The 26,648-nt window shown below is 36.5% G+C and overlaps 1 protein-coding gene across 1 annotated transcript; it reads left to right on the plus strand.

The window, feature by feature from the left end:
• Window positions 1–109: 109 nt before the first annotated feature.
• Window positions 110–26,443, plus strand: LOC132706459 (segment polarity protein dishevelled homolog DVL-1). Its single transcript, XM_060677808.1, has 11 exons — window positions 110–407; window positions 718–807; window positions 3,244–3,414; window positions 3,467–3,799; window positions 5,769–5,897; window positions 5,951–6,044; window position 6,143; window positions 9,420–9,551; window positions 13,337–13,602; window positions 19,752–19,959; window positions 22,314–26,443. Exons 1-11 carry the CDS (start codon window positions 247–249, stop codon window positions 22,583–22,585), a joined length of 1,857 nt encoding a protein of 618 aa, XP_060533791.1. The 5' UTR covers window positions 110–246; the 3' UTR covers window positions 22,586–26,443.
• The last annotated feature ends 205 nt before the right edge of the window (window positions 26,444–26,648 follow it).

Raw genomic sequence — 26,648 nt, forward strand, 5'->3', positions numbered from 1 at the left:
TAAAATTTCGCAAAAAATGTTTAATTTGTTTTAAAACCACTTCCAAATCACAATTTCTTGTCGTTACGAGACCTCCGAATCGTTTTAATGGTGGATTTAGAAAAAAAAGTCGTGCATTGAACTTTCTCCGCGCGACTAGTGGGTGGGGATGAGGTGATTTTTCTCGCAGTAATGGCCGCCATGTTGTGGAAATGTGTACCGTTGCCGTGGAAGTGATGTGAATTCTCGGAAAATAAGCCGCGGAAAATGGAAGAAACGAAAGTGATTTACCACATAGATGATGAGGAAACCCCGTACCTGGTGAAAATCCCGATTTCGCCCGACAAAGTGACTCTGGCAGACTTTAAAAATGTCCTTAACAGACCGAATTACAAGTTTTTCTTTAAGTCGATGGATGACGATTTCGGGTAATTTTTCCGCTGTCGTTTTGAAATTTTCTCGCAGAGGTTTTTACGGGGAGAATATTTTCTCCGCGCGGCTATCCTACTCGCGTTATATCGCTTTTTCCCGAACATAATGGTTTTTTGATAGCTTTTATGTAGCCATGATGTCTTTATATGTAAACATACAATTAATATCAGCTTTGACAGCTGAATGGGAGCTTATTGTGATCGTTCTTTTGAATTTTCGTTACGCTTTCGCCGTCTTTCTTTGATTCGCATCCTCCAATTAAAAAAAAACTGGATAAATTTCGATTCATGTGTGATAATATTACAGGGTTGTCAAAGAAGAAATTATAGAAGATACCGCCCATCTGCCCTGTTTCAACGGGCGGGTAGTTAGTTGGGTAAGTTTTCAGGTTTCTAAAAATAATTAGAAATTACTGCAAAATAATTATGAAAGTATTTTTTTGACCATTTAAATATTGTTTTATGGACATCAGAAGTTCATATCGTTCGTCGCTATAGTCTTTTTTAATGCGCGAGAGTAATAAAATGTAATTTTACCAAACAGGCTTGAAGGTTATATGCGAAAGTTCAGATAAATTGCAATGATACTTTTTAAAAACTTCATATTTCAGTTTTTAAGACCCACACACCCCAAATCCTTCCTAAATTATGGTTACACTAATTTGCTTACAATAGAATGACGAGTTTGGGTAATGAAAGTATTGTGACAGCGGCGTTACTACGGATAGTTTATGAAAATAATAAATATAATAATAATTGTACATGATTATTCAAGTAAATGAAACCTGATATGGAAATAAGAATAATGTGGAAATAGATAAATTGTAATAAATATATATAAAATATGATTTGTAAATTTTGGGGATTGTGTTTTGAGTAGTCAGATGAATTATAGTCCTTGGAGTCCATAGAAATAATAAGGGGCTCTACAGTGTTTTCTAGCATGTTATCAGCTTTCCACATTCTTCTATTTTAATCATATGTTCAACACACACACACACACACACACACACACACACACACACACACACACACACACACACACACACACACACACACACACACACACACACACACACACACACACACACACACACACACACACACACACACACACACACACACACACACACACACACACACACACACACACACACACACACACACACACACACACACACACACACACACACACACACACACACACACACACACACACACACACACACACACACACACACACACACACACACACACACACACACACACACACACACACACACACACACACACACACACACACACACACACACACACACACACACACACACACACACACACACACACACACACACACACACACACACACACACACACACACACACACACACACACACACACACACACACACACACACACACACACACACACACACACACACACACACACACACACACACACACACACACACACACACACACACACACACACACACACACACACACACACACACACACACACACACACACACACACACACACACACACACACACACACACACACACACACACACACACACACACACACACACACACACACACACACACACACACACACACACACACACACACACACACACACACACACACACACACACACACACACACACACACACACACACACACACACACACACACACACACACACACACACACACACACACACACACACACACACACACACACACACACACACACACACACACACACACACACACACACACACACACACACACACACACACACACACACACACACACACACACACACACACACACACACACACACACACACACACACACACACACACACACACACACACACACACACACACACACACACACACACACACACACACACACACACACACACACACACACACACACACACACACACACACACACACACACACACACACACACACACACACACACACACACACACACACACACACACACACACACACACACACACACACACACACACACACACACACACACACACACACACACACACACACACACACACACACACACACACACACACACACACACACACACACACACACACACACACACACACACACACACACACACACACACACACACACACACACACACACACACACACACACACACACACACACACACACACACACACACACACACACACACACACACACACACACACACACACACACACACACACACACACACACACACACACACACACACACACACACACACACACACACACACACACACACACACACACACACACACACACACACACACACACACACACACACACACACACACACACACACACACACACACACACACACACACACACACACACACACACACACACACACACACACACACACACACACACACACACACACACACACACACACACACACACACACACACACACACACACACACACACACACACACACACACACACACACACACACACACACACACACACACACACACTTTTACACATTTTGCAATCTTTATTTCTTTCTTACCAAGAACACTAAAATTTGTAGTTCATATTAAATACAAATAATAAAAATTTGAAATTTATAACTCTCTCACAAAGCAAAGCCAGAGTCGGTTCAGAAAAAAATATGTCAGACCTGGATCTACCCAACACCCCACATATTATATGCTTCTTTATTTTATTTAGTTCATACTGTTACATATCGTCAGACCATAGCAATGTAATAGCTGCTTGTAGCATTGTTGGGTTTAGCAATTTTCTTGTCCCGTCCGACGGCGGTTCCCAATGTATGGACAGCGTAACCCATCCGTCGGAACCGCGACTGCCGCCTCAGGCCCCCGAATCAATCTGTACCGATACCGAGAGCATAATCAGCTCGAGGCAGGGCAGAAGGCACCACAAATACTCGTCCAGAATCAACGGACACCTTCCGAGGTTCTAACGATCCCCTTTCTGTCATATCAAAACGACAAAGTCAACGTTTTAGGGTCTATGAGACCGCGTCGGTACTGAGTTCCGATATCGAAACCACCAGTTTTCAATCGGAGACGACGGGTAGGCACACGGCCTTGTCAGAATGCTCGAGCATCAGCCGATTGCACGTGGCGGGTCGCAAAAGGCCTCAGAGGAGGCGAAAACAACGACTCCAGGCCATGTCGAGGACTAGTTCTTATTCCAGCATAACTGACTCCACCATGTCGTTAAACATTATCACTGTCACGCTGAACATGGACACTGTTAATTTTTTGGGTATTTCGATAGTGGGGCAAAGCAACAAGGGCGGCGATGGCGGCATATACGTGGGGTCTATAATGAAAGGGTAAGACTAGTAGTAGTGTAGTTCCTTACACAACGTCCATCTGGCGGGAGGTTTCAAAATACCGCTACTCGTCGATAGATGGCACCACGGTTGGTAGCAAAAAACAAAAGAACTAAAAAATAATTACAAATACTATTACTGCACAGTATTAATATAATTATTAATATAAATATATGACTATAATGCTTAAAGTTTGGAGAGGATAGGAAAGAAGACTGATTTTATTATATGTGTGGAACAAGAAACCTCATTCCCTTTATTATAACACACTGTGGACTAAATAGCTTCTTGTATTTAAAAGTTGAAGGAGAAGACGAGAAATCGTTTACGCCAAAATATGTGTAATAATAGGAAGGCTTTTAAAAAGTATAATGGTATTGTTAAAATATTTTTTATGTATATATTAACATTACAACTATTTTTTGCGTACACTAAAAGGTGTGGAGAGCTTTTATATTTCAGTATTTTACAAGAGAAACATATTGTACCCAGGATACGCCGATCACATATCTAGCAGCTTTTTATCTTTAAGCGTTTAACTTGTGTCCGTGTGCGAATATTAAGTTTGGAGCAATGTATTCAACTTCAAGTTTTGAAGTTATTAAGGATTAAAGTAAGTAAAAACTTTGAATCCAATTACACAATGAATAATGAAAAATTATGTTACAAAAATCAACACAGAGATCTAGACTTAATTTTTAACAAAAGTGTTGGTTTTAAGGGTCTCTTATCACACATAACACAAAAAAGTCTCAAGCTCTTCGGTTTCACCATGAGAAATTGTGATGAATTTTCAATTGACATCACAAAAGTTAACTGTAACACCAATTTGGTCACCTGTTTATGATCAGTACATTAAGTTGGGAACCTCAGCTGCAAACTTTGACAGAAAAGCAAAAAACGTTGATGTTATAGTTTATACATACTTATACTAACCCAAATTATTTATAATTACGATCCTCCTTGAACATAGTAATTTGAAATGGAGTATTTGTTAATTTATTAGTTTTATAAAACAACAGCAAATTTTCATCGGGTCGGCTAATGATTCATTGCTTATAGTGGGGCTGATCCAGGGTTGATAAGGTTTCTTTTTGCCTTGTAAAATTTTAAGACGGGGATGTCAATTTACAATCTTTAGAAGCTCATTTTTGAATAAGTCTACTTTATTGTTGTATTGCCATATCTATGTCCTTCGACCTACTGTTACTGTAAGAAGCTTCTGTCAATGAAAAACATCAGTAATTTTTTTCACAATAGAATAGAAGCCCTATTTTCCATCTAATATAGATTGGTATTAAAGTCACCCAAAGGTACAATGGAATACAATATTTAGGGACAAAGTTAGAAAGTAAGATGCGTATGTTGGAGTTAGGAGCGTAAAATAGGAAAAACTGTTTCTAACAGCAATCCAGATATGTTCCCCAAGCTCCTCTCACTTACTAAGAAGAGTTTTAAAAAGTTAGTCTCTAGTATCTTAAAAGAGTTCAATAGTGATCTCTGAGATATGTGATATACCCAACCATAGCAAAGAAAACCTTAAAGTAGCTGCGTAGGTTTATAACCTACTGGCTAAACAAACATTGTCTTGCTTAAGAATATATATATATATATTTTTAATTAACACGTAACCAGATAGTGGAAGATTTTGACCAATATTCTATAAAAATTGAGTGCATAAAATCAATTAATTTCAAGTTTCAGGTCTTGGTCAGTCGGTCAAGGCGTCTAATCTACCAATTTTTTGCATATATATTTTTAGATTATCACTAAACCACATAGGGGAAAATTATATCTACTATGTAAATAATAAAAGAAGACGAAAAAAATTGGAGGTTAAGTTTATGTGATGCCAACAACTTTGTTAAGTTTTGAATATAAATTTTAATTCTTGACCTTTAAAAATGGCACCCGAGCCTGAAAACATAAAAATATAATAAATTAACTCCATTAATTTATTATATTTTAGAGGAGCGGTCGCTTTGGACGGCAGGATAGAGCCCGGCGACATGATCCTGCAAGTCAACGACGTCAACTTCGAAAATATGTCCAACGACGAGGCGGTTAAGATCCTGAGGGAAGTCGTACAAAAACCGGGGTAAGAGTATTTTTAACGCTGGAGACGTCGCCTGCATTCCTGCCGGTTTTCAGGCCCATAAAACTGGTGGTGGCCAAATGTTGGGATCCCAATCCCAAAGGATACTTTACAATACCCAGAACAGAACCCGTCAGGCCCATAGACCGAGTGTATCAAATTATGTTTTTTTTTTATTCGCAAATGTTTGTATGGTCTTGTATTGCATATGGAGTGTTGGTATGTGAATATGCTGCCCATGTTGAAAGGGTTTTTTAATTGCACCGTGACGTGAAATGATTTTTACGGCAGAGAAAGGTAATCGGGAGGATTCCAGCAGGTTTAGGTTTTAGAGATAATTATAGAGATTAAGTAAGATCTTTCAGAAAAAAATAATAGTATATATGGTGTGCCATTTAAGCAAATCGTGATTTTTGATTTAAAATGATCCAAATATATTTGTTTATTTTGAACATTCTATATATAGCATCTAATTCAACTTATGTTGCATATATCTTTTATTTTATCTTCGATTAACGATAATATCAAATATGAGTGATCTACCTTTAGTAATAATAAGAATAATAACGCTATCGTAATTTTTTTTGCAAATGTGAAAACTAGTATTTTTTTTTAGAAAAATTAAAATATTGGAAAAACTATTACTTTTAGGCATGTATTATCATTATTAAGAAAGTTGAAGAATTTTAAAAGGAATTCAAAATAAAATTTGGAAAACAGGGTCTTCGATTTTAACAAAGTGTATGATTTATTCGTCACGCTTTTTTTTGAGCCACCCTGTGTACTTTAAGATAATTTGAGAGTGTGCATCCTAACAATCTTTTCACCTTTTTTATTTAATATTTTCTCATTACTTTTGAAGCCGATGAAGTAATGAATTTTACTCTATCTTTGACTCACCCTGTATAGATCAAGCGTGCAAAACGTATTACTGTTGGATGCCCTCTTCACTAGCTAGCTTCTTCAGGCATTTGCTGTATTTAAGTCAAGTAGTTGAGAGCGATCAAATGTTTTCGTTCTAAGGGTCAAGTCACACGTCAGTCAGTAAATATCGAATTATGCACTGATCACGCGAACGCAAGGTGTCAGTTTAATACGTCAACTTTATTAAACACCGTCGCTGCTTTTCCTACTATGTTGTAGGTCCCGAGTTTGGTAGTAACATATATCATTAAAAATCTTTGACCATCAGGTGAGTTCCGATTTTTGCTGTAGGTCTGTAAAGAATCATAAAATGCTCACCTTTTTGATTCATCTTCAATTCAATCAATATCACTAAACATCTTTTATTGTGTGAACATCGCCTGAAATTTGTCGAAATACATATCTCTAGTTGTATTAATTAAGCATATCTTGACAAACCACATAAAAATAATCAAAGAAACAATGCAAACAGTGATTGCTAAGCATTTTAAGATTCTTTACAGACCGTCGACATGATCGGTCTTTCGTATTGGTGTAAACAGCTTCCACCATTTTTAGTGATACATAGATCATATTCTTACCACTACGCCAAACCTTTTACTATATTGCCATCGATAAAACATACCGTTTTCGAGATATTTGCATTGTAGTTTTTTATTTGAAAAATAATTGCGGGACCAAAATAAGTTGAAAATAATTAGGCCATGGATTAGAAATGAACACATTCACATCGACATTCATCAACCCATATAAAAGATCTTTGACCTTTATGTTATGAAAATACCGCTTTGTATTGCCTTTTACTGCATTCATTTTACCGTTTAGGTTGTATTGTAATATTTAAACTTTCATTCATTTTGAATTGTGTTTAATGATAACTACCATACTTTTGTTTCTTCTTAGTTTAATAAAATAATTAATGGGTTTAAATGCTTTTTCAAAATACACAAAATTTTAAAGGAATTTTCTAAAATTCCGAGAAATTATACGTAAAAGCGAAATTATGGTGTACCTTCATTGCTATAAATATATCTTGTGTCTTGTGTTTGGTTTTACTAAAAAACAATACTTTTAATATTTTATTTACAAAACTTCTTCTTCAGAGCTTCACTGAAACTGTCTCGCATTCTACTCTGCTTATATCTTATTTGAGGGAGGCGGAGGTAAAGGAGGGGCATGAACATTATCTCGAATGACTGATTGGTATACTTGTGAAAGATAAAGACCTGAGTCGCGATTAAGATTGTTTGGTTGCTTCTAGATTTCAACAGATTTTCGGATTTTTCGTTGGTACAAGCATTGATCACATGCGTAAATTTTAGTCTTTTTGAATAAAATTTGGTGAGTGGTTTCGTGATTGTGTTTGGCAACTGCTGCTCTTTGAGCCTAATTGATATTTTTCGTCAGAGCTGTCCAATGTATCCTAGCGGTAACATATTTTTCTTATAACGGTCAAATTTTTGAACAAAAATAGGGAATAGCTACAGATTTTCCATTATCACCAGTCATCGCGAATATATTTATGGAAGTCTTTGAGAAGAAAGCCCTGGACACCTTCCATCTAAAACCAAAAATTATGGAAACCCAACGTTGACGATACTTTTGTTATTTGTCATGGTCAAAAAACCCTACCAGATTTTCTTAGCCATTTAAACTCTATACACCCCAACTTACGTTTTACCATTGAATTAGAAGCTAATAATAATAATCTCCCATTCTTAGATATTCTTATCAATAGAAAATCAGACCTAATATTGAGGCATTCTGTTTACAGAAAACCTACGCACATCACCGTCCAATTCTATTGTTTACAGAACCGTAAAACCATCTCAATCCGAGTCACTGAACCCAGAAAAAATACTTTAACATCTGCTCGCTTCTTATAATTTCCGCATTAGAGATATCAAGCGTTCAAAGACAATGAGTTCAAAACCAACTCCAGAGTTGCTACTCTTGGCCTTTCTTTCATTCAAAATATCACTGACCACATATCAAACGTTCTTAAGAAATATAACTGCAAAACCAGATTTACCACTTGTCACATACCTATGCGACAAAGAATACATTAAAGAACATGAAAGAGCCTTAAGACAATGACAAATAAACTCATGGGCAGTTGCCCAACACAACCACTAAATCGGACACCTAATTTTATTCAATAAAACTAAAATTCTTGCATGTAATGAATTTTTCTACCAACGAAAAATCTGAGAATCTATAGATATGTATAAGCATCCATACAATCTTAACCGCGACCTTTCACCAATATGGGAATCAGTCATCCGAGACAATGTTCATGTCCCTCCTTTAAGTCCGCCCCTCTCTAACAATATATAAAGAGGTACCGAGTAGAAAACCACCGAGTAGAGACCCAGTTTTGGTTAAGCAATGAAGAAGCCAACAGGATGATTTGCGAGACGTTAGCAAGTTCGACTCAACCGCCACCGACGCAGGAGGAATCCAGAAGTTTTGTAAATATTATTATTGTGGAAGTTCCTTTGAAAAGTTTAATATGTCACGAATATCGATTTGCGGGAACCAAGATTTAAACTGTGAAAAGACCAGAATCATAATAGAAACCAACCAAAACTACATTTTAAGGTGCATGGGTGGCGCACACGGCCGCGGTCAGGGGCGACCCCGTGGCTAGACCTCCGAGCAGTTCCACCGTCTCCAGCACCTCGATAGCGAGCACCGTGCCTGCCAACGAACGTGAGTGTCTTCTCGGTCCCGGTAGGTACATCTCAAAAGACATTAACAAAATATATGTCTGAGTCATCATAAAATCAAATTTTACTTTCTTGGCAACGTCGCATTTTAGTTGAAAATTTAAATTTCGTTGGAATTTTACGAGTTACAATCGATCGATCGATAGGAGAAAGACATAGATATCAGTAGTAATCTTGTCTTGGCCCTTTCATTGAAAAAGAAGTGAAATATAAAATTTTTCAAAACAGAACGCTCAGGTGTAACTAACCCAAGGGTAAATATTTAAGAAAATCGCGACTAGCGCAACGTTTTAAATTTATAATGTAAGCGAAAAGAATTGAACTAATTGAAAGAATGCACCGGGTTACAACTACCAAAATTTAGGCAAAAACTCGGAACTTAATTTAAAATGTTTATCTAGTTTTAACAGAAACGCGTTTGCTTTTCAAATAGGACACACATTTAAAAACATTAACCTAACTTATGTGCAAGTTGTCGTAAAGTTAAATTAATTACCTTGGCAACGTTGAATTCCATTCGAAATTTAAAGATTCATGGAAATTTTTTAATTTAAATCTTCTTCTTTCATTCATTAAAAAAATCATCCAGCCAGATACCCATTATCCAAATGATAACTTCATTCGCAATGCTGGTTACAGTCTTGTTTCACAGTTGTTATTGTTAACATGCAGGAAACAGTCTTAAAAGTCAAGAAAAGTCTTAACAATATTGTTATTTAACCATGTTTATAACAATGTAGCAATAGAATAGTAGTAGTAGTAGTAGTGAATTCCCTTAAATTTGTCTTATTGTTTATCAATTTACTGCAAAATATACACTGGCCAGCAAAATTAACGCACCATTATAGTATATTATGCAACAAGCGCGGTAAATAGCATTTGACTCAGGAGTTTATTTGACACGAGCGGAGCGAGTTTTTAATAAACGAGTGTGTTAAAAAGTTTACCGGACATGTTGCATACTATAATTTTTCTACAATCGTTAGTTTTTGAGTACATTTTCTCAAAACAACACGAATACATTCACTGACATGACCGTCAGAATTGACAAACGTCAAAATTCAAAGCGTGGGAAATATCTCCGGAAACATTCGATCGCTCCTAAATCCGTGCGGTAAAATCCCGGAAATGTCCGAAATGGCTCGGATTCGTGGGAAATGAAACTGATGTGGTAAAGTGACGCTTCCCGCACTCTAGATCGGTGGGTAATTAGGCATTTTACAGACAGGAGTAGAAAAAATTATTTTGAATTATTTTTGTAAATTCATATAAAAATAAAAATATTCATTAGACAGTTTTTTTTTTATCGAAGTCGCTTTATTTTATTTTTATTTTGTTGAAATTCAAATAAATAACATCTTCGTTTTTTGTAATTTTTATTCCTAAAATTTATCATTTGCACTTAAAATCTACATTTGTGAGGTACGGTTTAGTTAAAGTGTTTATTATGAAACGCCATTCTAGAAATTTGAGCGCTGAAGAGTAATTTTAATGGAAATGGAATGGAGCTTTCTAAGAAGTGGACAAAGATTTGGTGTATCAGATACATCTCGGATGATCGAAAGTTACAGGAAGACAAGTCAGTACTTAAGAAGAACTGATAAACGCAGACCATCTTTTGAGGGTCTCTGTTTAAGACAATAGTTTGTGACAGGGGGATAGCTACAGGAAGCAGAATTTCAACTGGTACTGTTCATTGGCGCCTTGCTGAATCTTTGACCTCAGGGCATCCTAGATCAATGTTAAACTTTACTAGAAAATACATCTATTGGACTGTTGAAGACGGGAAAAGAGTACCTTAGTCAGAGGAAACCAGATTTTGACTCTGCATCTCAGATAGACCTATAAAAGTTTATTAAAGACCAATTGGCCAATGTAACTTCAAAATACATGATTATTTGGTTAACTGTTTATATTGATAGTAGATAGGTATATAAAATCATTTGATACCATTAGCCCTTACATTGGTGAGAATGTTTGTGCAGATTGTGCAAAATGATTTTAATGGGGTTGAAATTGAAACTGTGGATTAACCAGCAACCCGTGCTGATCTTAACCCAATTGAGAATATTTTGCAAGAGTTTCCTTAGTATCCTAAACTTTGAATGGACTTACTGGAGATGTTGCCCAATATGGGAGGAATAATTTGGATCAAAACAAGATAAGGCCTGTACTTTTAGGCATCTACTTGTACTTGTAGTGTAGCTTCTACAAGCGGAAAACTAAAAAGCGATCATCGCAATTAACTTTACCGTCAAAGAGATCCATAAGACAGTTACGTCTTGCTTGATCATGGAAATCCAATACAAAGCTCACTAAGAACTAATCATAATGAATCAATCCTTGGGAATTGTTGAAGATAAGGGGTTTTGGGAGTTTGTTAAATTGTTGAATCGATTGTATTCAGTCCCGTCTCAAAAAATCTTAACTTCGCAACTAATTCCTGAACTGTATCAAACTCAAGTCGCTAAATTCTACATTACACTACATTACAGCAACTATTGATTTTATAGACAATGGACAGTTAGTCGACCTGGATCACATTTAACATCGGAGTTAATGGACATTTTTAACCAGTGGCATATTTCTTAGAAGATCGCCATGGTGGTTTCAGCTAATGATACAAATAAAAAATCGGCTAAAAATGATCATGTCTCGCATACTCTAAATTTATCGGTAAACGAGGGATTTGGACAAAATAGTGAGATAGGTGTTATATTGAAAAAAATTAGAAATGTCGTAGCACATTTCAAAGACAGTACCCTTGCTGTAGAGAAACTTTCGTAGATGCAGCAACAAGAGAAAACTTCTCAATTAAAACTGAAGCAAGATGTAGGGACGCGCTGGAACTCGAATAGGTGCTTGATAGGTTAATAGCCGTTAAGGCTCCAATTACTGCTGTGTGTTGTCCAGTTTACCAAATTCTCCTGAGATATTCAACGCAAAGGAATGGCTAGCACTAGAGGATTGCGTTCGCATTCTAAAGCCGTTTGATTTATTGAACAACAACCTTACCTGGAGAAAAATAAAAATACCCTACCTTGTTTACGATAATTCCACTTGTGCAAGGACTCTGCCTGACCAATATTGCTAATAAGCTGCAAGCTGATTTAATGGCAATTATTTTAAGACTGCTCGGCAGTTATGAACGAGACAAAATATCAACAAAAGCCACTTTCTTGGACCTGCGTTTTAAAGAGTCTTCAAGATAATGCAGACAACGCCGTGAAATGGGTACTTGAAGAACTTGAAATCTTTTTGCCTGAACTTCAGTTAAACCTGCGACCGTTTCACCCAAAGCTGAGGTCGACCTCGAAACTCGGATTGTACCTATATAATATGTAATTTGTCAATGCCGAATATACCGCGTTCTTCAAGCCCACTCGACAAAAATCTACTGCCTGAATTATTCAAAATTCATCAAAAATATCTCTGTGTTCCTGCTACAGCAGTGCCTTCTGAAAGGATATTGTCGCCAACTAGCATCATCACTAATTCCAAAAGAAAAAGATCGTCTTTTTAAATACAAATTTGTAGATGCTTATCATTACTTCCTCCTGCAAATCGAAATAATCATATAATTCATAATCTAGAATAAGTTGTTTTTTAATCCTAATTTTTATTACTCTTATATATAGTCGTTTATTTCAATGATCATTCGATTATTAAAATCTATTATTTCTATTATTGCAATTATGAAATTAGATCGATTGTTTATGCAGTGACTCTATTTCGCTCGCTCGAGGCGCCACTTCGCGGCTTTACGTGCAGGTCGCGATCTATTTCCAGATTTGGCCGAACCGTTGACGATCAATTCGCCGATGTCGGAGATCGTGCAGGCGATGCAGCGACCGGACAGCGGCCTCGAAATCCGCGACCGGATGTGGCTGAAGATCACCATACCGAACGCGTTCATTGGCACGGACATGATCGACTGGTTGCTGACGCACGTCGAGGGGTTCCCGGAGAGGAGGGATGCCCGCAAGTACGCGTCGCACCTCCTCAAAGCCGGCTTTATCAGGCACACCGTCAATAAGATCACTTTTTCCGAGCAGGTAATATACAAAGTTTTGGAATTATAATAAAAAAATAATAGAGATATTTTAAATTCTCGCGCAAAATTTTTGAAAAAATTACGTAATGAAGTAGTATTAAGTAAGTATTAAGTGTATTATGTAATAAAACTAGTCAGTGGTTCTCAAACAATCTACATCAATTAAAAACGGTAGGCAGGGTATTGTATATAAGTGTCGATGTAGGTACTTGTAGGTACTGCCACTGCCAGAATACAACCCCTTTACAAAAATCTAAATCTAAAAATTATTAAGTAAATCGGGAAATGCTGTAAATAATTTTTAAGGTTCTGAAATGACCACCAGAGGGCGTAATTGCCATCTTGAAACATCTTTAAAACTCGTTTTCCGCAAAATTTTAGATTGAACACTCTTTTAAAGGTTGAGGCCCTCTAAAAGAAAATTGATGGGGGGTGTCCCAACATTTCCGGAGTCGTTAAAAAGGGCTTTTCATGCTATGAGTGAGATGATTGCAATTTAATACAAAAAAATAATTTTCTGCAAAAACAATTGTGAAAAGTGGGTTGCTGTGCTGGGAAAACCTAAAATATGAATAAAAGATTTTAAAACTCAAGAGAAGTTGAATTTTTGGTTAGGTTTGCTTAGTTTTGGTTAGTGGGCATTTCCACTCTACGGGTTGTTATTGAAATAAAAGTTCGTTGTGATATCCTAATCTGGTCTCATTTGTTGAGTATTATCACTTTTCTTTAATTAGGTTTAGTCACTGATCAATATTTTTAAAGACTTACGAAGTTTATTAATTATTAACATTTTAAGTAGTATGTAGAAAACCATAATTATCGATATTCTCATAAAAAAAAATCCAGCCAAGATGTTATTATAATAGTTTGCGTTTTTAATAGGCTGTGAAAAGTACAGTTAGAGAATCTTTATCTAGTTCTTTACTGGATGTTGTAAATTAACACCAGAATTTTGTTTGCCATTTTGGAAATCGATATTTGTGGTTATGATAGCTAAGAAGTATCATTTTTGATTACGTCACTATACGTGACGTAACTGCACATCTCCTGAGGGGAGAATACCTATCTGACAAAACGCTTTCATGTCGTTATTTCATGCTTGTCAAAATCTCTTCATTTTCTACCCTTTTAAATAGCTAAAGTTACTTTAAATTTTCTTACTCTGATTGTACTTATTGGATTAAAAATATCTTATATACGCAGCTAACTATCCTTATAGAAGACATTTTAGAAAGATGTTTAATCGTTAAAGTAAATGTTTGCTCGAAACAGGACGAGTTCATCCTAATCCAGTGCCTAGAAGAAATCGACGCCTTAAAGACGAAGAAAACGTCATTAATATATTAATATTCTTGCCTCTGCCCACATAAATCTCAATATAAGCTATACCAGTATCATATTGAATTACATTTTTACGATTTTGATAGGAGATTGGATTGGTAGTCGGCTAAATTTTATGCTAGATAAGGGTCATTATGTTTTGTCTCGAATAATATGGACCAATGAAGCTACTTTTACGAGCAGTTTCAACTACATAAAAATTGATCTAGCTGTTATTAAACAGACCACTTCTGCGACGTCAGCGAAAACAAGTGAACAAGCAGACAGGAACCCAATACAGTGGGTCTCCATGGCAAGGTTTTGCATGAGGTGTCTGAGAGGCAAAAGGGATGGCGTAACTTGATGCCCTTTAACGTTCTAGAACTTAAAGAAGAAGACGATTTGTCTACAGCAAAAATCATACTGTCAGATCTTACTCGCTTAATGTTGCTAGTGCAGTGAGAATAGAAAAGCATAATAAAAACGGTTACTAGTCATTGCGCCTGACTCTAGACTCAGCTGAAATAGTTCACAGAGAGAGGAGTAAGAAAAATATGGACAAAAGCCGCTCGGAAGTGAGCACACTCAAGAAGTAATTGAAGGCAAGACAGCGAAGTGGAGAACCTAATCTCTTTCTAAAATATGTAAACGGAGTTCCCAAATTCATTGCAAAAAACTAGACAGGCCTTCTCATCCCAGATTGACGGACCCCTCGTCCTTACTTATATACTTCCAAATTGTTACAGGACTGTGGACCAAGCTTCAGCTTCTCTTTGAAAATGTGTCTTACTCCCAATATGACAGTGCAGAACTACAGATGTTTAACTACTATATATACCTTAAGGATAGATCTGCAGAAACTAGTACCTTTGATAGGGGAGATAGTGTTCTAATAGCGGTCTGTAAAACTATTTCAAATAAAGTTTTTATTTAAACATTTATTTATTCAAATTAATCTGAATAGCAACAAATTTATACTGGCTACAGCCTACTTGCCACCGAAGTGTTCCTTTGAGAAATATGCAGAATTTAGAGAGAACCTGGAAAGACTGGTTGAAGAATACCCCAGTCATAAGTTGTGCGTCCTAGGCGATTTCAACCCAACAGTTGGTGGACCAAGGAAGAATTATCCTCAGTTGCAATCCCTCTGGCGGAAAGCACGCAGAGCGACATCGAATCCACTAATCTACTATCTTACCTATGATCTTACCACAACCTCTTCCAGATAAACACACTCAGGAACGTTAACGACAACCTTCCGGACCTAGTGTTTGCACAGAATGGTGGAATTTTAATGGTTGAGGCGGATTGTGCCTGCTGCCAATAGACTTTTATCACCCACCACTCTCCTTTTCCTTGCAATGTGATTCAGTACCTTTCAACAGTTCTGGTCTAAGGGGTAACGGCCTTTATAAAGATTTTAAATCAACGAACTTGAGTGCAGTGACTAAGTTTTGGTCGCAGTTCGAATGGGACAAGTTATTTGCTAGCAAAACCCTTGAGGACTTGGTCAACGTGTTCTACGATATAGTTTATTTAGCTATCGATATTTACGTTCCATTAAAGAAGTTTCCAGTTTGGTTTTCTCCAGAGCTTAAAGATGCAATAATTGAGAAAAAGAAATCACATAAACGATATCTTGGGACTGGGTTATATACAGACTATAAGAGATTTTCAGACTTAAGAGCTAAATGTAAATTTTTAAAAATGCAGTGTTACCAGGAATATATATCTTTGACTGAATCTTCCTTAAGAGAAAATGTTAAACGTAAAACGTTAAGAATTTTTGGAAGTTCGTTAACTGTAAAAAGAAAATAAACTTTATTCCATCGGTTGTGCACTTTGGCGACGTGACCTGTTCTGTGTGTGAGGATATTGTCAATTTATTTGCAGACTATTTTTCGAACATGTATATTGATGGGGAGGGGACTGTGTCTCTGAAGATGCACTGCCCTCTGGAGATGTCTGCCTCTCACACTTGAACATTTCGATTTCATCTGTTTACGAGAAACTGTCGACTCTAGATAAAAACAAAAGATATTTTATTATATTTTATTAACATCGCAGCTTCATACTTTCTAGACCCCTTTATATTAGATTTTACCAATCTTTAAAAACGGGAACTTTTCCAACTTACTGGAAATCAAGCTTCATTAATCCTATCCTAAAATCCTGAGCTGTATTCCTAAAGTGTTCAAATGTTTGGTCTGCGACTATTTATCTGCTGGCCTGAAAGGTTGCTTTATCGGCCGCATCACTCCACTGAGCTAAACTTTCTTATATGTACAGATTTTCTGCTGGAATCATTGGAGGAGGGGTCTCACGTTCATCCCATTTACACAGACTTTGCAAAGGCGTTTGATCTAGTAAATCATCAAATCTTAATCGAAACATTGGAATCCCCGGAAAACTTTTGGAATGGTTAACATCCTACCTTCCTGAAAGAGTGCAGATTGCAGGGCTTCCAATCCACCGAAATTAATTCCGCAATGATCACACCTGGGACTCTAATTCTATATGAGAGTCCAAAATGCTGATGACTGTATAAAACTCCAATCCAATTTAGATCACCTATCGCTATGGGGCGAAAAATTTCCAAAAATATTACATAATTTAAATGACGCGATTGTTAGAAGAACATATCAAAGCAGTTCTTATTTTGGGCGAGGCTAACCGGAATTATCATGTTGCCATGCTTTCAATGAAGACAATATTCCGTTTGGGTTACCAAGAAAATTCCTTGCAAATGCGGAAAAGAATTCATTCGAGGAACAGGACGAAAAATACCAACTATTTTCAAAGAACATGAGAGAGCCTTAAAACCACGACAAATAAATTCTCATTAGCAGATCTCATTCGATAAAAGTAAAATTTTTGATGTAATCCATTCTTCTACTAAACAAAAATCTGAGAATTCATAGAAATCTATAAGCAACCAAACAATTTTTACGACGACTCAAGTCTTTACCTTTCATCTATATAGGAATTAGTCATCTGAGCCAATGTTCATTCCCCTTCATTAGCTTATCAAAAAATCAATTAGAGCCTAAGATATTGTTACTAAAAAAAATAACCAATGTCAACATATCAACATCAAACATATTAAAATACAGACAATTAAAATAATTGTACGGGTATTTGTATCAGTAAATGGAGTAGCAGGGCACTATTGTTGGGGGCACGGAAGAAATATTGAACGTGTGGCAAAAATATTGCGCAGAACTGTTCAAGAAACAACAACTCTTGACGGAGAGTACAGAATTCACAACATAAATGAAATAGTGCACTAACCAGGCATTATCCATGTAGAGGTCGAAGAAGAAAATCTCCATTTGTTTAATATCGCATCTAAATAAGATTCTACTTCGCATTATTAAGCGGCGATTAGAGGGATCTATCATATAAGACAACTCGTAGATAAATGCAGAGAATTTAATATTCCAATTGTCATCTGCGTCTTGGATTACCAAAAGGTATTTGGCTGTGTTAACTGGAGAATGCTGTGGAGAGTACTTCGAGAGATGGGCGTGCCTGAACACCTACGTGCACTCATAAGAAGTCTGAACGACAACGATGTGACCAGGCCTCTTCAGCATCTAGGAAGAATACATAATGAAAGAGGCATTGGACGAATCTCAATTGTAGAATAAAAAAGCAAATTCCCAAAAACCCATAGAAATCGTGTGCATAGGTTTTCTGTAAACACAATTACCCAATATTAGGTCTGATTTTCTATTGATAAGAATATTTAAGAATGGGAGGTTGTTATTAGTTTCTATTTCAATGGTAAAACGTATGTTAGGGTGTATAGAGTTTAAATGTCTAAGAAAATCTACTAGAAATTCCTGACCATGAGGCCATAGTAGATTTTCTTAGACATTTAAACTCTATACACCGTAACATACGTTTTACTACTGAAATAGAAACTAATAACAACCTCCCATTCTTAGATATTCTTATCAATAGAAAATCAGACCTAATATTGGGTTATTGTGTTTACAGAAAACCTTCGCACACTTCCGGCTCAAAAATCATCGGTTATCAATTCTATTGTTTACAGAGCCGTAAAACTATCTCAACCCGAGTCACTGAAAACAGAATTAAAATACCTTACCTCTGCTCTTCTCTCTAATAATTTCCAAATTAAAGATATTAAACGTTCCATCAAAAAATACACCTCACCACAACCTTCCAATAGCAATGAAGCCGAAAGCAATCCCACACTTGCCACTGTTGTCCTTGCTTATATATTCAAAACATCACTGACCACATATCAAAAGTTCTAAAGAAATACAACGTCCAAACGATTTACCTCTTGTTCAAAAATCTTTCAACATCTTCGATCCGTCAAAGACAACATTCAATTTGAGATGCCAGGAGTTTATGGCATTCCTTGCATGAGCGGCGAAGAATACATTGGATAGACCGGACGAAAAATATCAACTAGGCCCAAAGAACATGCAAGAGTCTTAAGACTAAGACAAATAAACTCATCAGCAGTTGCTGGAAACAATCGCGAAATCGGATATAAAATTTTATTCGATAAAACTAAAATTCTTGCATGTAATCAATTCTTCTACCAACGAAAAATCTGAGAATCTATAGACATGCATAAGCATCCATACAATCTTAACCGCGACTAAGGTCTTTACCTTTCACCAATATGGGAATCAGTCATCCGAGACAATGTTCATGCCCCTCCTTTAAGTCCGCCCCTCTGTGGAAGTTTCTTTGAAAAGTCCCAATTTGTACAAATTTTAAGGGATTTAAAAAAGATCCGGTGGGGTAGGTCGACTTTTAGCCCTTACGGCTCCATTTTGCTTATTGCAGTGCTACTACATCTTCGGCGACCTGTGCTCGGCCATGACCAACTTGAAGCTGCAGGGCGACACGGACAGCGTGGGACCGTTGCCTAACGTGCCGAATTATATGCCGTACAGCGGTACCTACAACCCTCTCGAGTACATGCCGATGCCGTTCTACAGCGAGAACACGGTTTACGGTTACAACAAGGAGGAGTCAGTGCTTAGCGGGAGCGGTAAGTCCTTCGTTCATTTTTGTCTCTTCTTTTCGGAGTTTTTTCGTTTGTTTTCGTTTCTCGTGCGGTCGTTCTAATATAATTAACCGGCGGAAGTAGAAAACGAGCCACCAATAAATAAATAAAAAATAAAATAAGTAAATAAATGGCGGTGAGTGCGGAGTAAAACTAGTCGTAAAAGTAGAAACTTAGGTATGTAGAACGAAGTACGGAGCCGAAATCAGAATGGATAACTCGGTTTGTTTCAGATGTCCTGCTCATACAATCCTCGTAAACGAAACCGGAGTGCGTAGAAGACTCTTTTGAGAATTTTCTTTTTTACTGGTGCGAATACAAGCGTAACGGGTAGAGTCCGAAAGCGGTAACGCGGTTACGTCATCGGCGTCCGTTTCGCCAGGCCCGAGCGCCATTTTTAATTTAGTCGCCCTGTTTCTTATATATTAAGATTTTAATGTTTGCCATTTAGGAGAGATCACTGAACTACAAAATAGATAAACTGTTTTTCCTTTTTAATTTTACTTTTTTTTATAGGGATAAAAAAAACTCAATACAATTTTAAGCAGCAACAAAATCGGTATAGGTTTCAAATAAAAATTTTTATTTTTTTTTCCAACTTCGTACACCCCTTTTTTGCACACCTCTGGCTTCATCATTACGAATATTTACCCGTTGCGATTCAAACGGCGTCTATCACTGTTTAATACCGATTTTAAGTTAAAAAGAAATTTCCTAATTCTAAGCGAAAAAATGAAAATTATTCGTTGTCTTACATTCACACCCTGTATATCAACAGTAAAAACAATAGGATGCCGCAGACACTCTGCATATTGTGTGAAACTTACTGTAACTCAAAAACCAATTGAAAACTATTAGTAACCAAATTTCAATATTGATTGTCAAATCGTAGCCTCAATTTTCAAAACCACAAAAGTTTGGAAAAAAAAGTCTAGTTTGACTTTTCTATAAAAGCTGTTGCTATGTTTAATTTTTTGCTATTTTTTCTTGTGACGTCTTTAAACATCATAACTTCAAAAATATATGGAAACGTTTGTTACTAGGCTTATAATCTAATATTCTTTACATTTCATAGTAGATGTAGAATATTTATTAGGTGCTACAGTGAAAGTTTTGTAAAAAGGATTTTTTAGAACGAAATATAAAACCTTCAAAAAAACGTGAAGTAACCAACACAAATAGTTTATAAAGTATTATAAAACTTAAAGTGTTTTGGTATTTATTGCACATCTCTCAAAACTTGTAACGCCAATGGTTTTTTTTGTAATCCAATAAAAGCCATTATAGATATCTGTTCAGGGAGGCGGAGCCTGAGCGCGTGTGTAACTTACTACCTTCGGACTCTAGGCGCAGTTGCTAATCAGTGAGGGAAAAGGAACAGTTTGGAATAAATTTTAAAAAGACACTAACCAAAATGTAGTAGCGGCTTCGCCATTTCTATTGTTTTATTTACTTTGCGCCTGTACAGTTTTCTACGAAAGCGCTGAAAGCCGGCAATAAATATAAAATATAGGTTTTGGTTTAATTATGCAAAAGTAAGTCAGTGACATAAGTTTCAAATTCCAACATTTGATTTGAAGGTTATTTTTATTACTATTACCAAAATTGAAAAGAAATACCTTGAACTTTTTAAATGCAAATAGGTTAGGAAAACGATTGAGTTAGACGGAGCGATTTCCAAATTTCAAACGTCTCAAATTCGTTAATTGTCTTCTTAAAAGAAACTAATATAGTCAATTTTTATTATTATACTGTGTATAAAATCCTTCTCAGTTACTGAAAAAATTCTAAATAAGATTAAAATATTGACCGCCTTGTACTTCCGAAACATTGTCAGAGATATCCTGACTTTTCTTTAGAAATTCTGACCTCTTTTTCAGAAATTCTTATTTTTAAGAAATTATTGCTTGTTTTCAGAAATTGTGACATATTCCTCAACAATTTGCCTAATTAACTTAAAACCTATAGTTTGTTTTTGGTGGTGTTTTAGCGCTTTCGTTTCGTAATTTTCGAATACTCATCCTTTAGTTTTAGTGTCACGCAAGTATCCGGCTCTTCGTTTTTTGTTTTCCTCCTTTGGTGCCATTTTCGCAACACTCGTTTTACCTCACATCCGTTCGACTTTTATAGCCGGATAGTTGTCGCGCGTTCGCAGTTTGTCACCCTTAAGTTTTGTTTGTAAATAAACGGAATTTTAGTTTTTCAATTCTGTTTTTTTTGTTGTAATTTCGTCCTCAATAAACGTCCCCTTGGTTTTATTTTTATTATTATTTTTTCCCCGGAAGAAAATCGCCGATGATTGTGGTCGATTGCATAGAAACCCGTTATTTTCCCGACAGGTGGCAGCTCGAACGGATCCGATCCGCTCAAGGAGGGGGCGGGCGCGCACAGCAGCGCGTCGGACAGCGACTTGACGTCGTTGGGACCGCGTCATCTGCACGGGGGCGGTCCCACCGGCAACGGGAACGGCTCGAGCAACGGCTCGGAACGGAGTAGCGGCACCCAGGTGGCCGTCGGCCAGGGAGGCAACAGCAAAGACATTGCCGGTAGTAGACAGTCGTTTAAGATAGCGATGGGCAACCCGTGCGAGATGTTTGTCGATGTTATGTAGGGTTTTGTTGCGTGCGTTTCGATATTTCTTTAGGTAATTTTTTTTCTCGTTCGTTTCGGTTTTCGTTTGGCGTTTTTTGTCTTTTTTTTTTTTGGGAACGCATTCGATCCGCTCGGCCAGATAATGTAAGTGAGACTCAGGAATCAGGAGTCATAAAAATGGGGCAAAATTATAACCTACAAATTTATATTTTGTGTTTACACGCGATGTTTTGGCTAGGAAATTAATATCCAACTCGCAAAATAATGGAGAAGCAACTTGCGCAGGAGAAAGCGCTCGTCAGTGAGACACGTTTTATTTGTATTTTTAATTATGTACTTTCGAAAAATCTGATATGGTGTCGAATGTCCCGGTGTTTGTCTTGTGTGCTCTACAGGAAGGCATCATTTACGAGGGTCATTCGAAACGTGTCCGACCTAACAATGATACATATTTTCTCAATTTATTTTTCTATATAGCCTCTATACACGTCTCCCAGCGATGCTCCCATTCCTCTAACCCATTCAAAGTACCCAGCGTTTTTCTCCGCAAAATAATTGTTCACGAAGATTCTTGCCTCCTCATTTGACGAAAAACTTTGTCCTCCGAGCGCAGTTTTCAGATGCGGGATCCAAAAGAAGTCACTTGGGGCTAGATCTGGTTAGTAGTTTTTCAGTTTTCAGTTTCAGCTTGTCAAGTAATGATGCATAGAAAAAATAGTCGGCACCACTTTCCCTGCCAGATTTTGCTTTTTCCATAGTCGGTTCCCCCTTCGCAGTCCATTATTGTTAATGTATTTTTGATTCGGGCGTATACTATTGTATCCAAGTTCCATCTCCAGTAATTAATCGGCGCGTTGGAAACGTTCTTTCGGACATGTTTTGGGTCTAATGTAAGTAAACGTGGCACCCAACATGTGGACAGCTTTCTCATGCCTCAATCTTGATTTAAGATGTTACAAACACGTTCTTCGGACATTTAGCACTATTTGATGAACTATTAACAGTTTTTGGGCGTCGCGAGCGTTCATTATCTCGTAAGCTCTTACGGCCACGTTTACATTCAGCTGCCCAAAATTTCACTGTGGTAAATGACAGTGTAGAGTCTCCATTCACAGAGTCTGATTAAATTTTAATATGTGTGTGTGTATTGCTTTTCAAAAACAAATATTTTATAACAGCTCTATATGGCTCAAACTTAGGTCAGCTATAAAGAGGCGCAGAACTAAGATCGCTAGCTGTTAGTAACTAGCGCCGCCATCTTCAGGGTGAGGTCGTAAACTTTTCAAGTGACCCGCGTGTTGTACAGTGAGAAAAAAGGTACAATTTTGATCATAGAAAAATACACTTGCCTGCATAGAAATCGGCTCACTGTAACGTTTTGACTTTAACTACATTTTTTTTAGAAATCGTTCCGCAGATAAAAAAACAGTTTAAAACACGATTTAGTAGGATTGAACACAAGTTTAAATTGATTAAAATTTGTTCCGGATTCTTAGGTTTCTCGAAGTGAAATAACTGCATGAGACAAATTAATTATTTTTTATTACTAAAAGAAATAACTGTGACAATTACCACCTTAAAACTTATTTTTTAATATTGGGTATGACCTCCTCTTGCCCTAATAATATCTCTTACACGTAATCTAATCAAGTTCCATATTGTTTCTTGCGAAATCTTAAACCACTCTTCCTCTTCTGCAACGATAAGCTTCTGGGATCGAGGTTAAATGTTCGATCAGATTGAGGTCGGGACTACATGCTCCTGGTCTTCCGTATACTTTTTTTCGTCGGTCGCTACCACAGAGGCATATTCTAGTCTCATCTCAAGAGCAGAACCCCATTGTTCCAATGTCGAATTCAGATGATCTCGTGCAAAGCGTTGAGCAGTCTTCTTGTCACTGTCACTGGTGTTGTTTTCATCCAACTAATACACTTAAACACTAACCAAATTATTAAAAACAAATAATGTCAAAATTTCGGTTGCAAAGGCAATTAATTTTAGTATTTGACAACTTTGTTGCTCTCGTTATAGCTACCGCATAAGCATATTTCATTTGATTGCCGATTGCTACGCATATAAAAGATCATTACTCTTGACAAATTTAAGTCCATATTAAGCATTATCTTTTAAACAGTATGTTTCTTTTTTAGTAGTAGTAGTTAAAGTCGAAAGGTTACAGTGGGCCGATTTGTATGTTCGTAAGTATATTTGTTATGTTGGGTATGCAAGTGCAATAGAAAACTTAAGGGGAATTTGAAAATACTTGATTCATTCAATATTTAACAAACTAAAACCAATTTCAAATTTAATAATAGATAATAAACCCACGAATTCTTTTGGTCCCTGGGGCAAGTGATTTCAAATTCGTAATACGAATCTTTTTGTTTTAGAATTTGTCCTATGTCCTAGTTTTGTCCTTTTCTGATTTTCTCATAAATTCAACAGGCACAATATCCATCAGCTGTCAAGTCCATCTGAATCTGGAACATTGGTTTTTCATTTGTCATGTCTCTTGATTTTCTTTTTCTTTTTAATGTTTTTTACCCTTACTTTCTTGTTTTGCATCCTTTTAAGGCGTACCTTACGTCTTCAAGTTGCTTTTGAAAAACCTCTTAAATTATTCGGGACAATTTACAATCCCTTTCTTGAATTTTGTCTTCTTTTTCTAATTAATTTTTTTGAGCAGCAACAGCATTTTCAGAGAAGCTATCATTTTTATCACAGTTTGATACCGCTGATGCCGTATTTGAACAAGAAATGTTGGTTTCATTATTTTCATTGGCATTGTCATTTTGAAAGTATCAAAAGTTCGCCAAAAAGAAATGAAAACACATTTTATATTTCCTTTTTTATTATTCATTATTTAAGACAATTGAACATATATTTAAAACGAAAACGTAGGTGAAATACGTACGAAATGACACACTGCTTTGTTTAATTAAAAAAGGAAATGTATTTCAAAAACTAACAAGTAATAATTACTAATGTTATAAATCGCAAAATAAACATAGTATTAATAAAATAAGATATAACAAGAACATAATGAACAGTGCGACCATTTTCGGCAATTCATGCACTGCACCCACATTTCATTTGGTTTTTAGCGGGACTATAAATCATTACATTAAATGTATGGGCAGTCTTGATCGTCACTGTTGAAAAAGGGACGTCCCGTTTGAAGTAGTCCTCCAATGTACTCTAAGAAAAGTGTATTGAATTCTACACTGAGAAAATGTTTATTAAAAAAAAATGAAAATAATAATAATGAAACCTACATCCAAACAATTAATTGAAATCTTTTTTTTTTTCAAACAAGATGTATTCAGGTAACGTCTATATTTATTTTTTTACATTTTAAGATTTTTTAAGCATTTTTACAGGGTGTGTCAAAAACTTGTTTCACGGATTACTCACGACCCTGCTAAAACCGCTTGAAGCAAAAAAGCTGAATTTTGGTATAAAGCAGGATTTTAGGCTATAGAGGTTCTATAAGAAGGGATTTTTAAGAACTCAAGTTCCACAGGGGTGGGTTAAATATGAGAATATTTATTATTTAGAGAAATTGTTAATTTTTCAAAAAACGCTTCAATTTTAATTTCTTTTAAAAATAATATATATAAAGATACGATATGAGGAAGAAAAGGGTTGAAATCCCTTCTTAAATACTAAAATAACTTTTTAGTTAAAAAAAGTAAGTTTTTGTTTTTTTTTCTTTCTGGTGAGCGATGAAACAACGTGGAATATCAATAAAAATGAATTGCTCGTGACAGGAAAAACAGAATAATACTTATATTACAATTTATTTTTTTATAGATGGAGGTTTGGACTGGCATGAAAAAACAAATTATACTTAGATATTAGAAATGTGAATTAAATGGTGTCTACTTTGTAAAAAACTCTGTTATACCCTCAAAATACTGCTTATGCCTTCCAAAAATCGTTTGTTTATCCTTGTTATAGCATCATCAAAAATTGGGGATGTTTCTTCTGGCGGCTCTTCATAATTTTCTTCGTCAGTTTCAATCACTGTTTGACCAATTTGCGCAACAGTTGCCTCTTCTGTAGGCATATTTGTCGTTGCA

The sequence above is a fragment of the Cylas formicarius genome, unplaced genomic scaffold, assembly GCF_029955315.1.
Source record: "Cylas formicarius isolate icCylForm1 unplaced genomic scaffold, icCylForm1.1 PGA_scaffold_8__14_contigs__length_24414737, whole genome shotgun sequence".
NCBI classification, from domain to species: domain Eukaryota; kingdom Metazoa; phylum Arthropoda; class Insecta; order Coleoptera; family Brentidae; genus Cylas; species Cylas formicarius.

Coding starts and splice junctions, on each gene's coding strand:
- LOC132706459 (XM_060677808.1), top strand. CDS start 247: ATGGAAGAAACGAAAGTGATTTACCACATAGATGATGAGGAAACCCCG. Junction 808..3,243: donor GTAAGTTTTCAGGTTTCTAA/AAATAATTAGAA, acceptor CAATTTTCTTGT/CCCGTCCGACGGCGGTTCCC. Junction 3,415..3,466: donor ATCAACGGACACCTTCCGAG/GTTCTAACGATC, acceptor TCAACGTTTTAG/GGTCTATGAGACCGCGTCGG.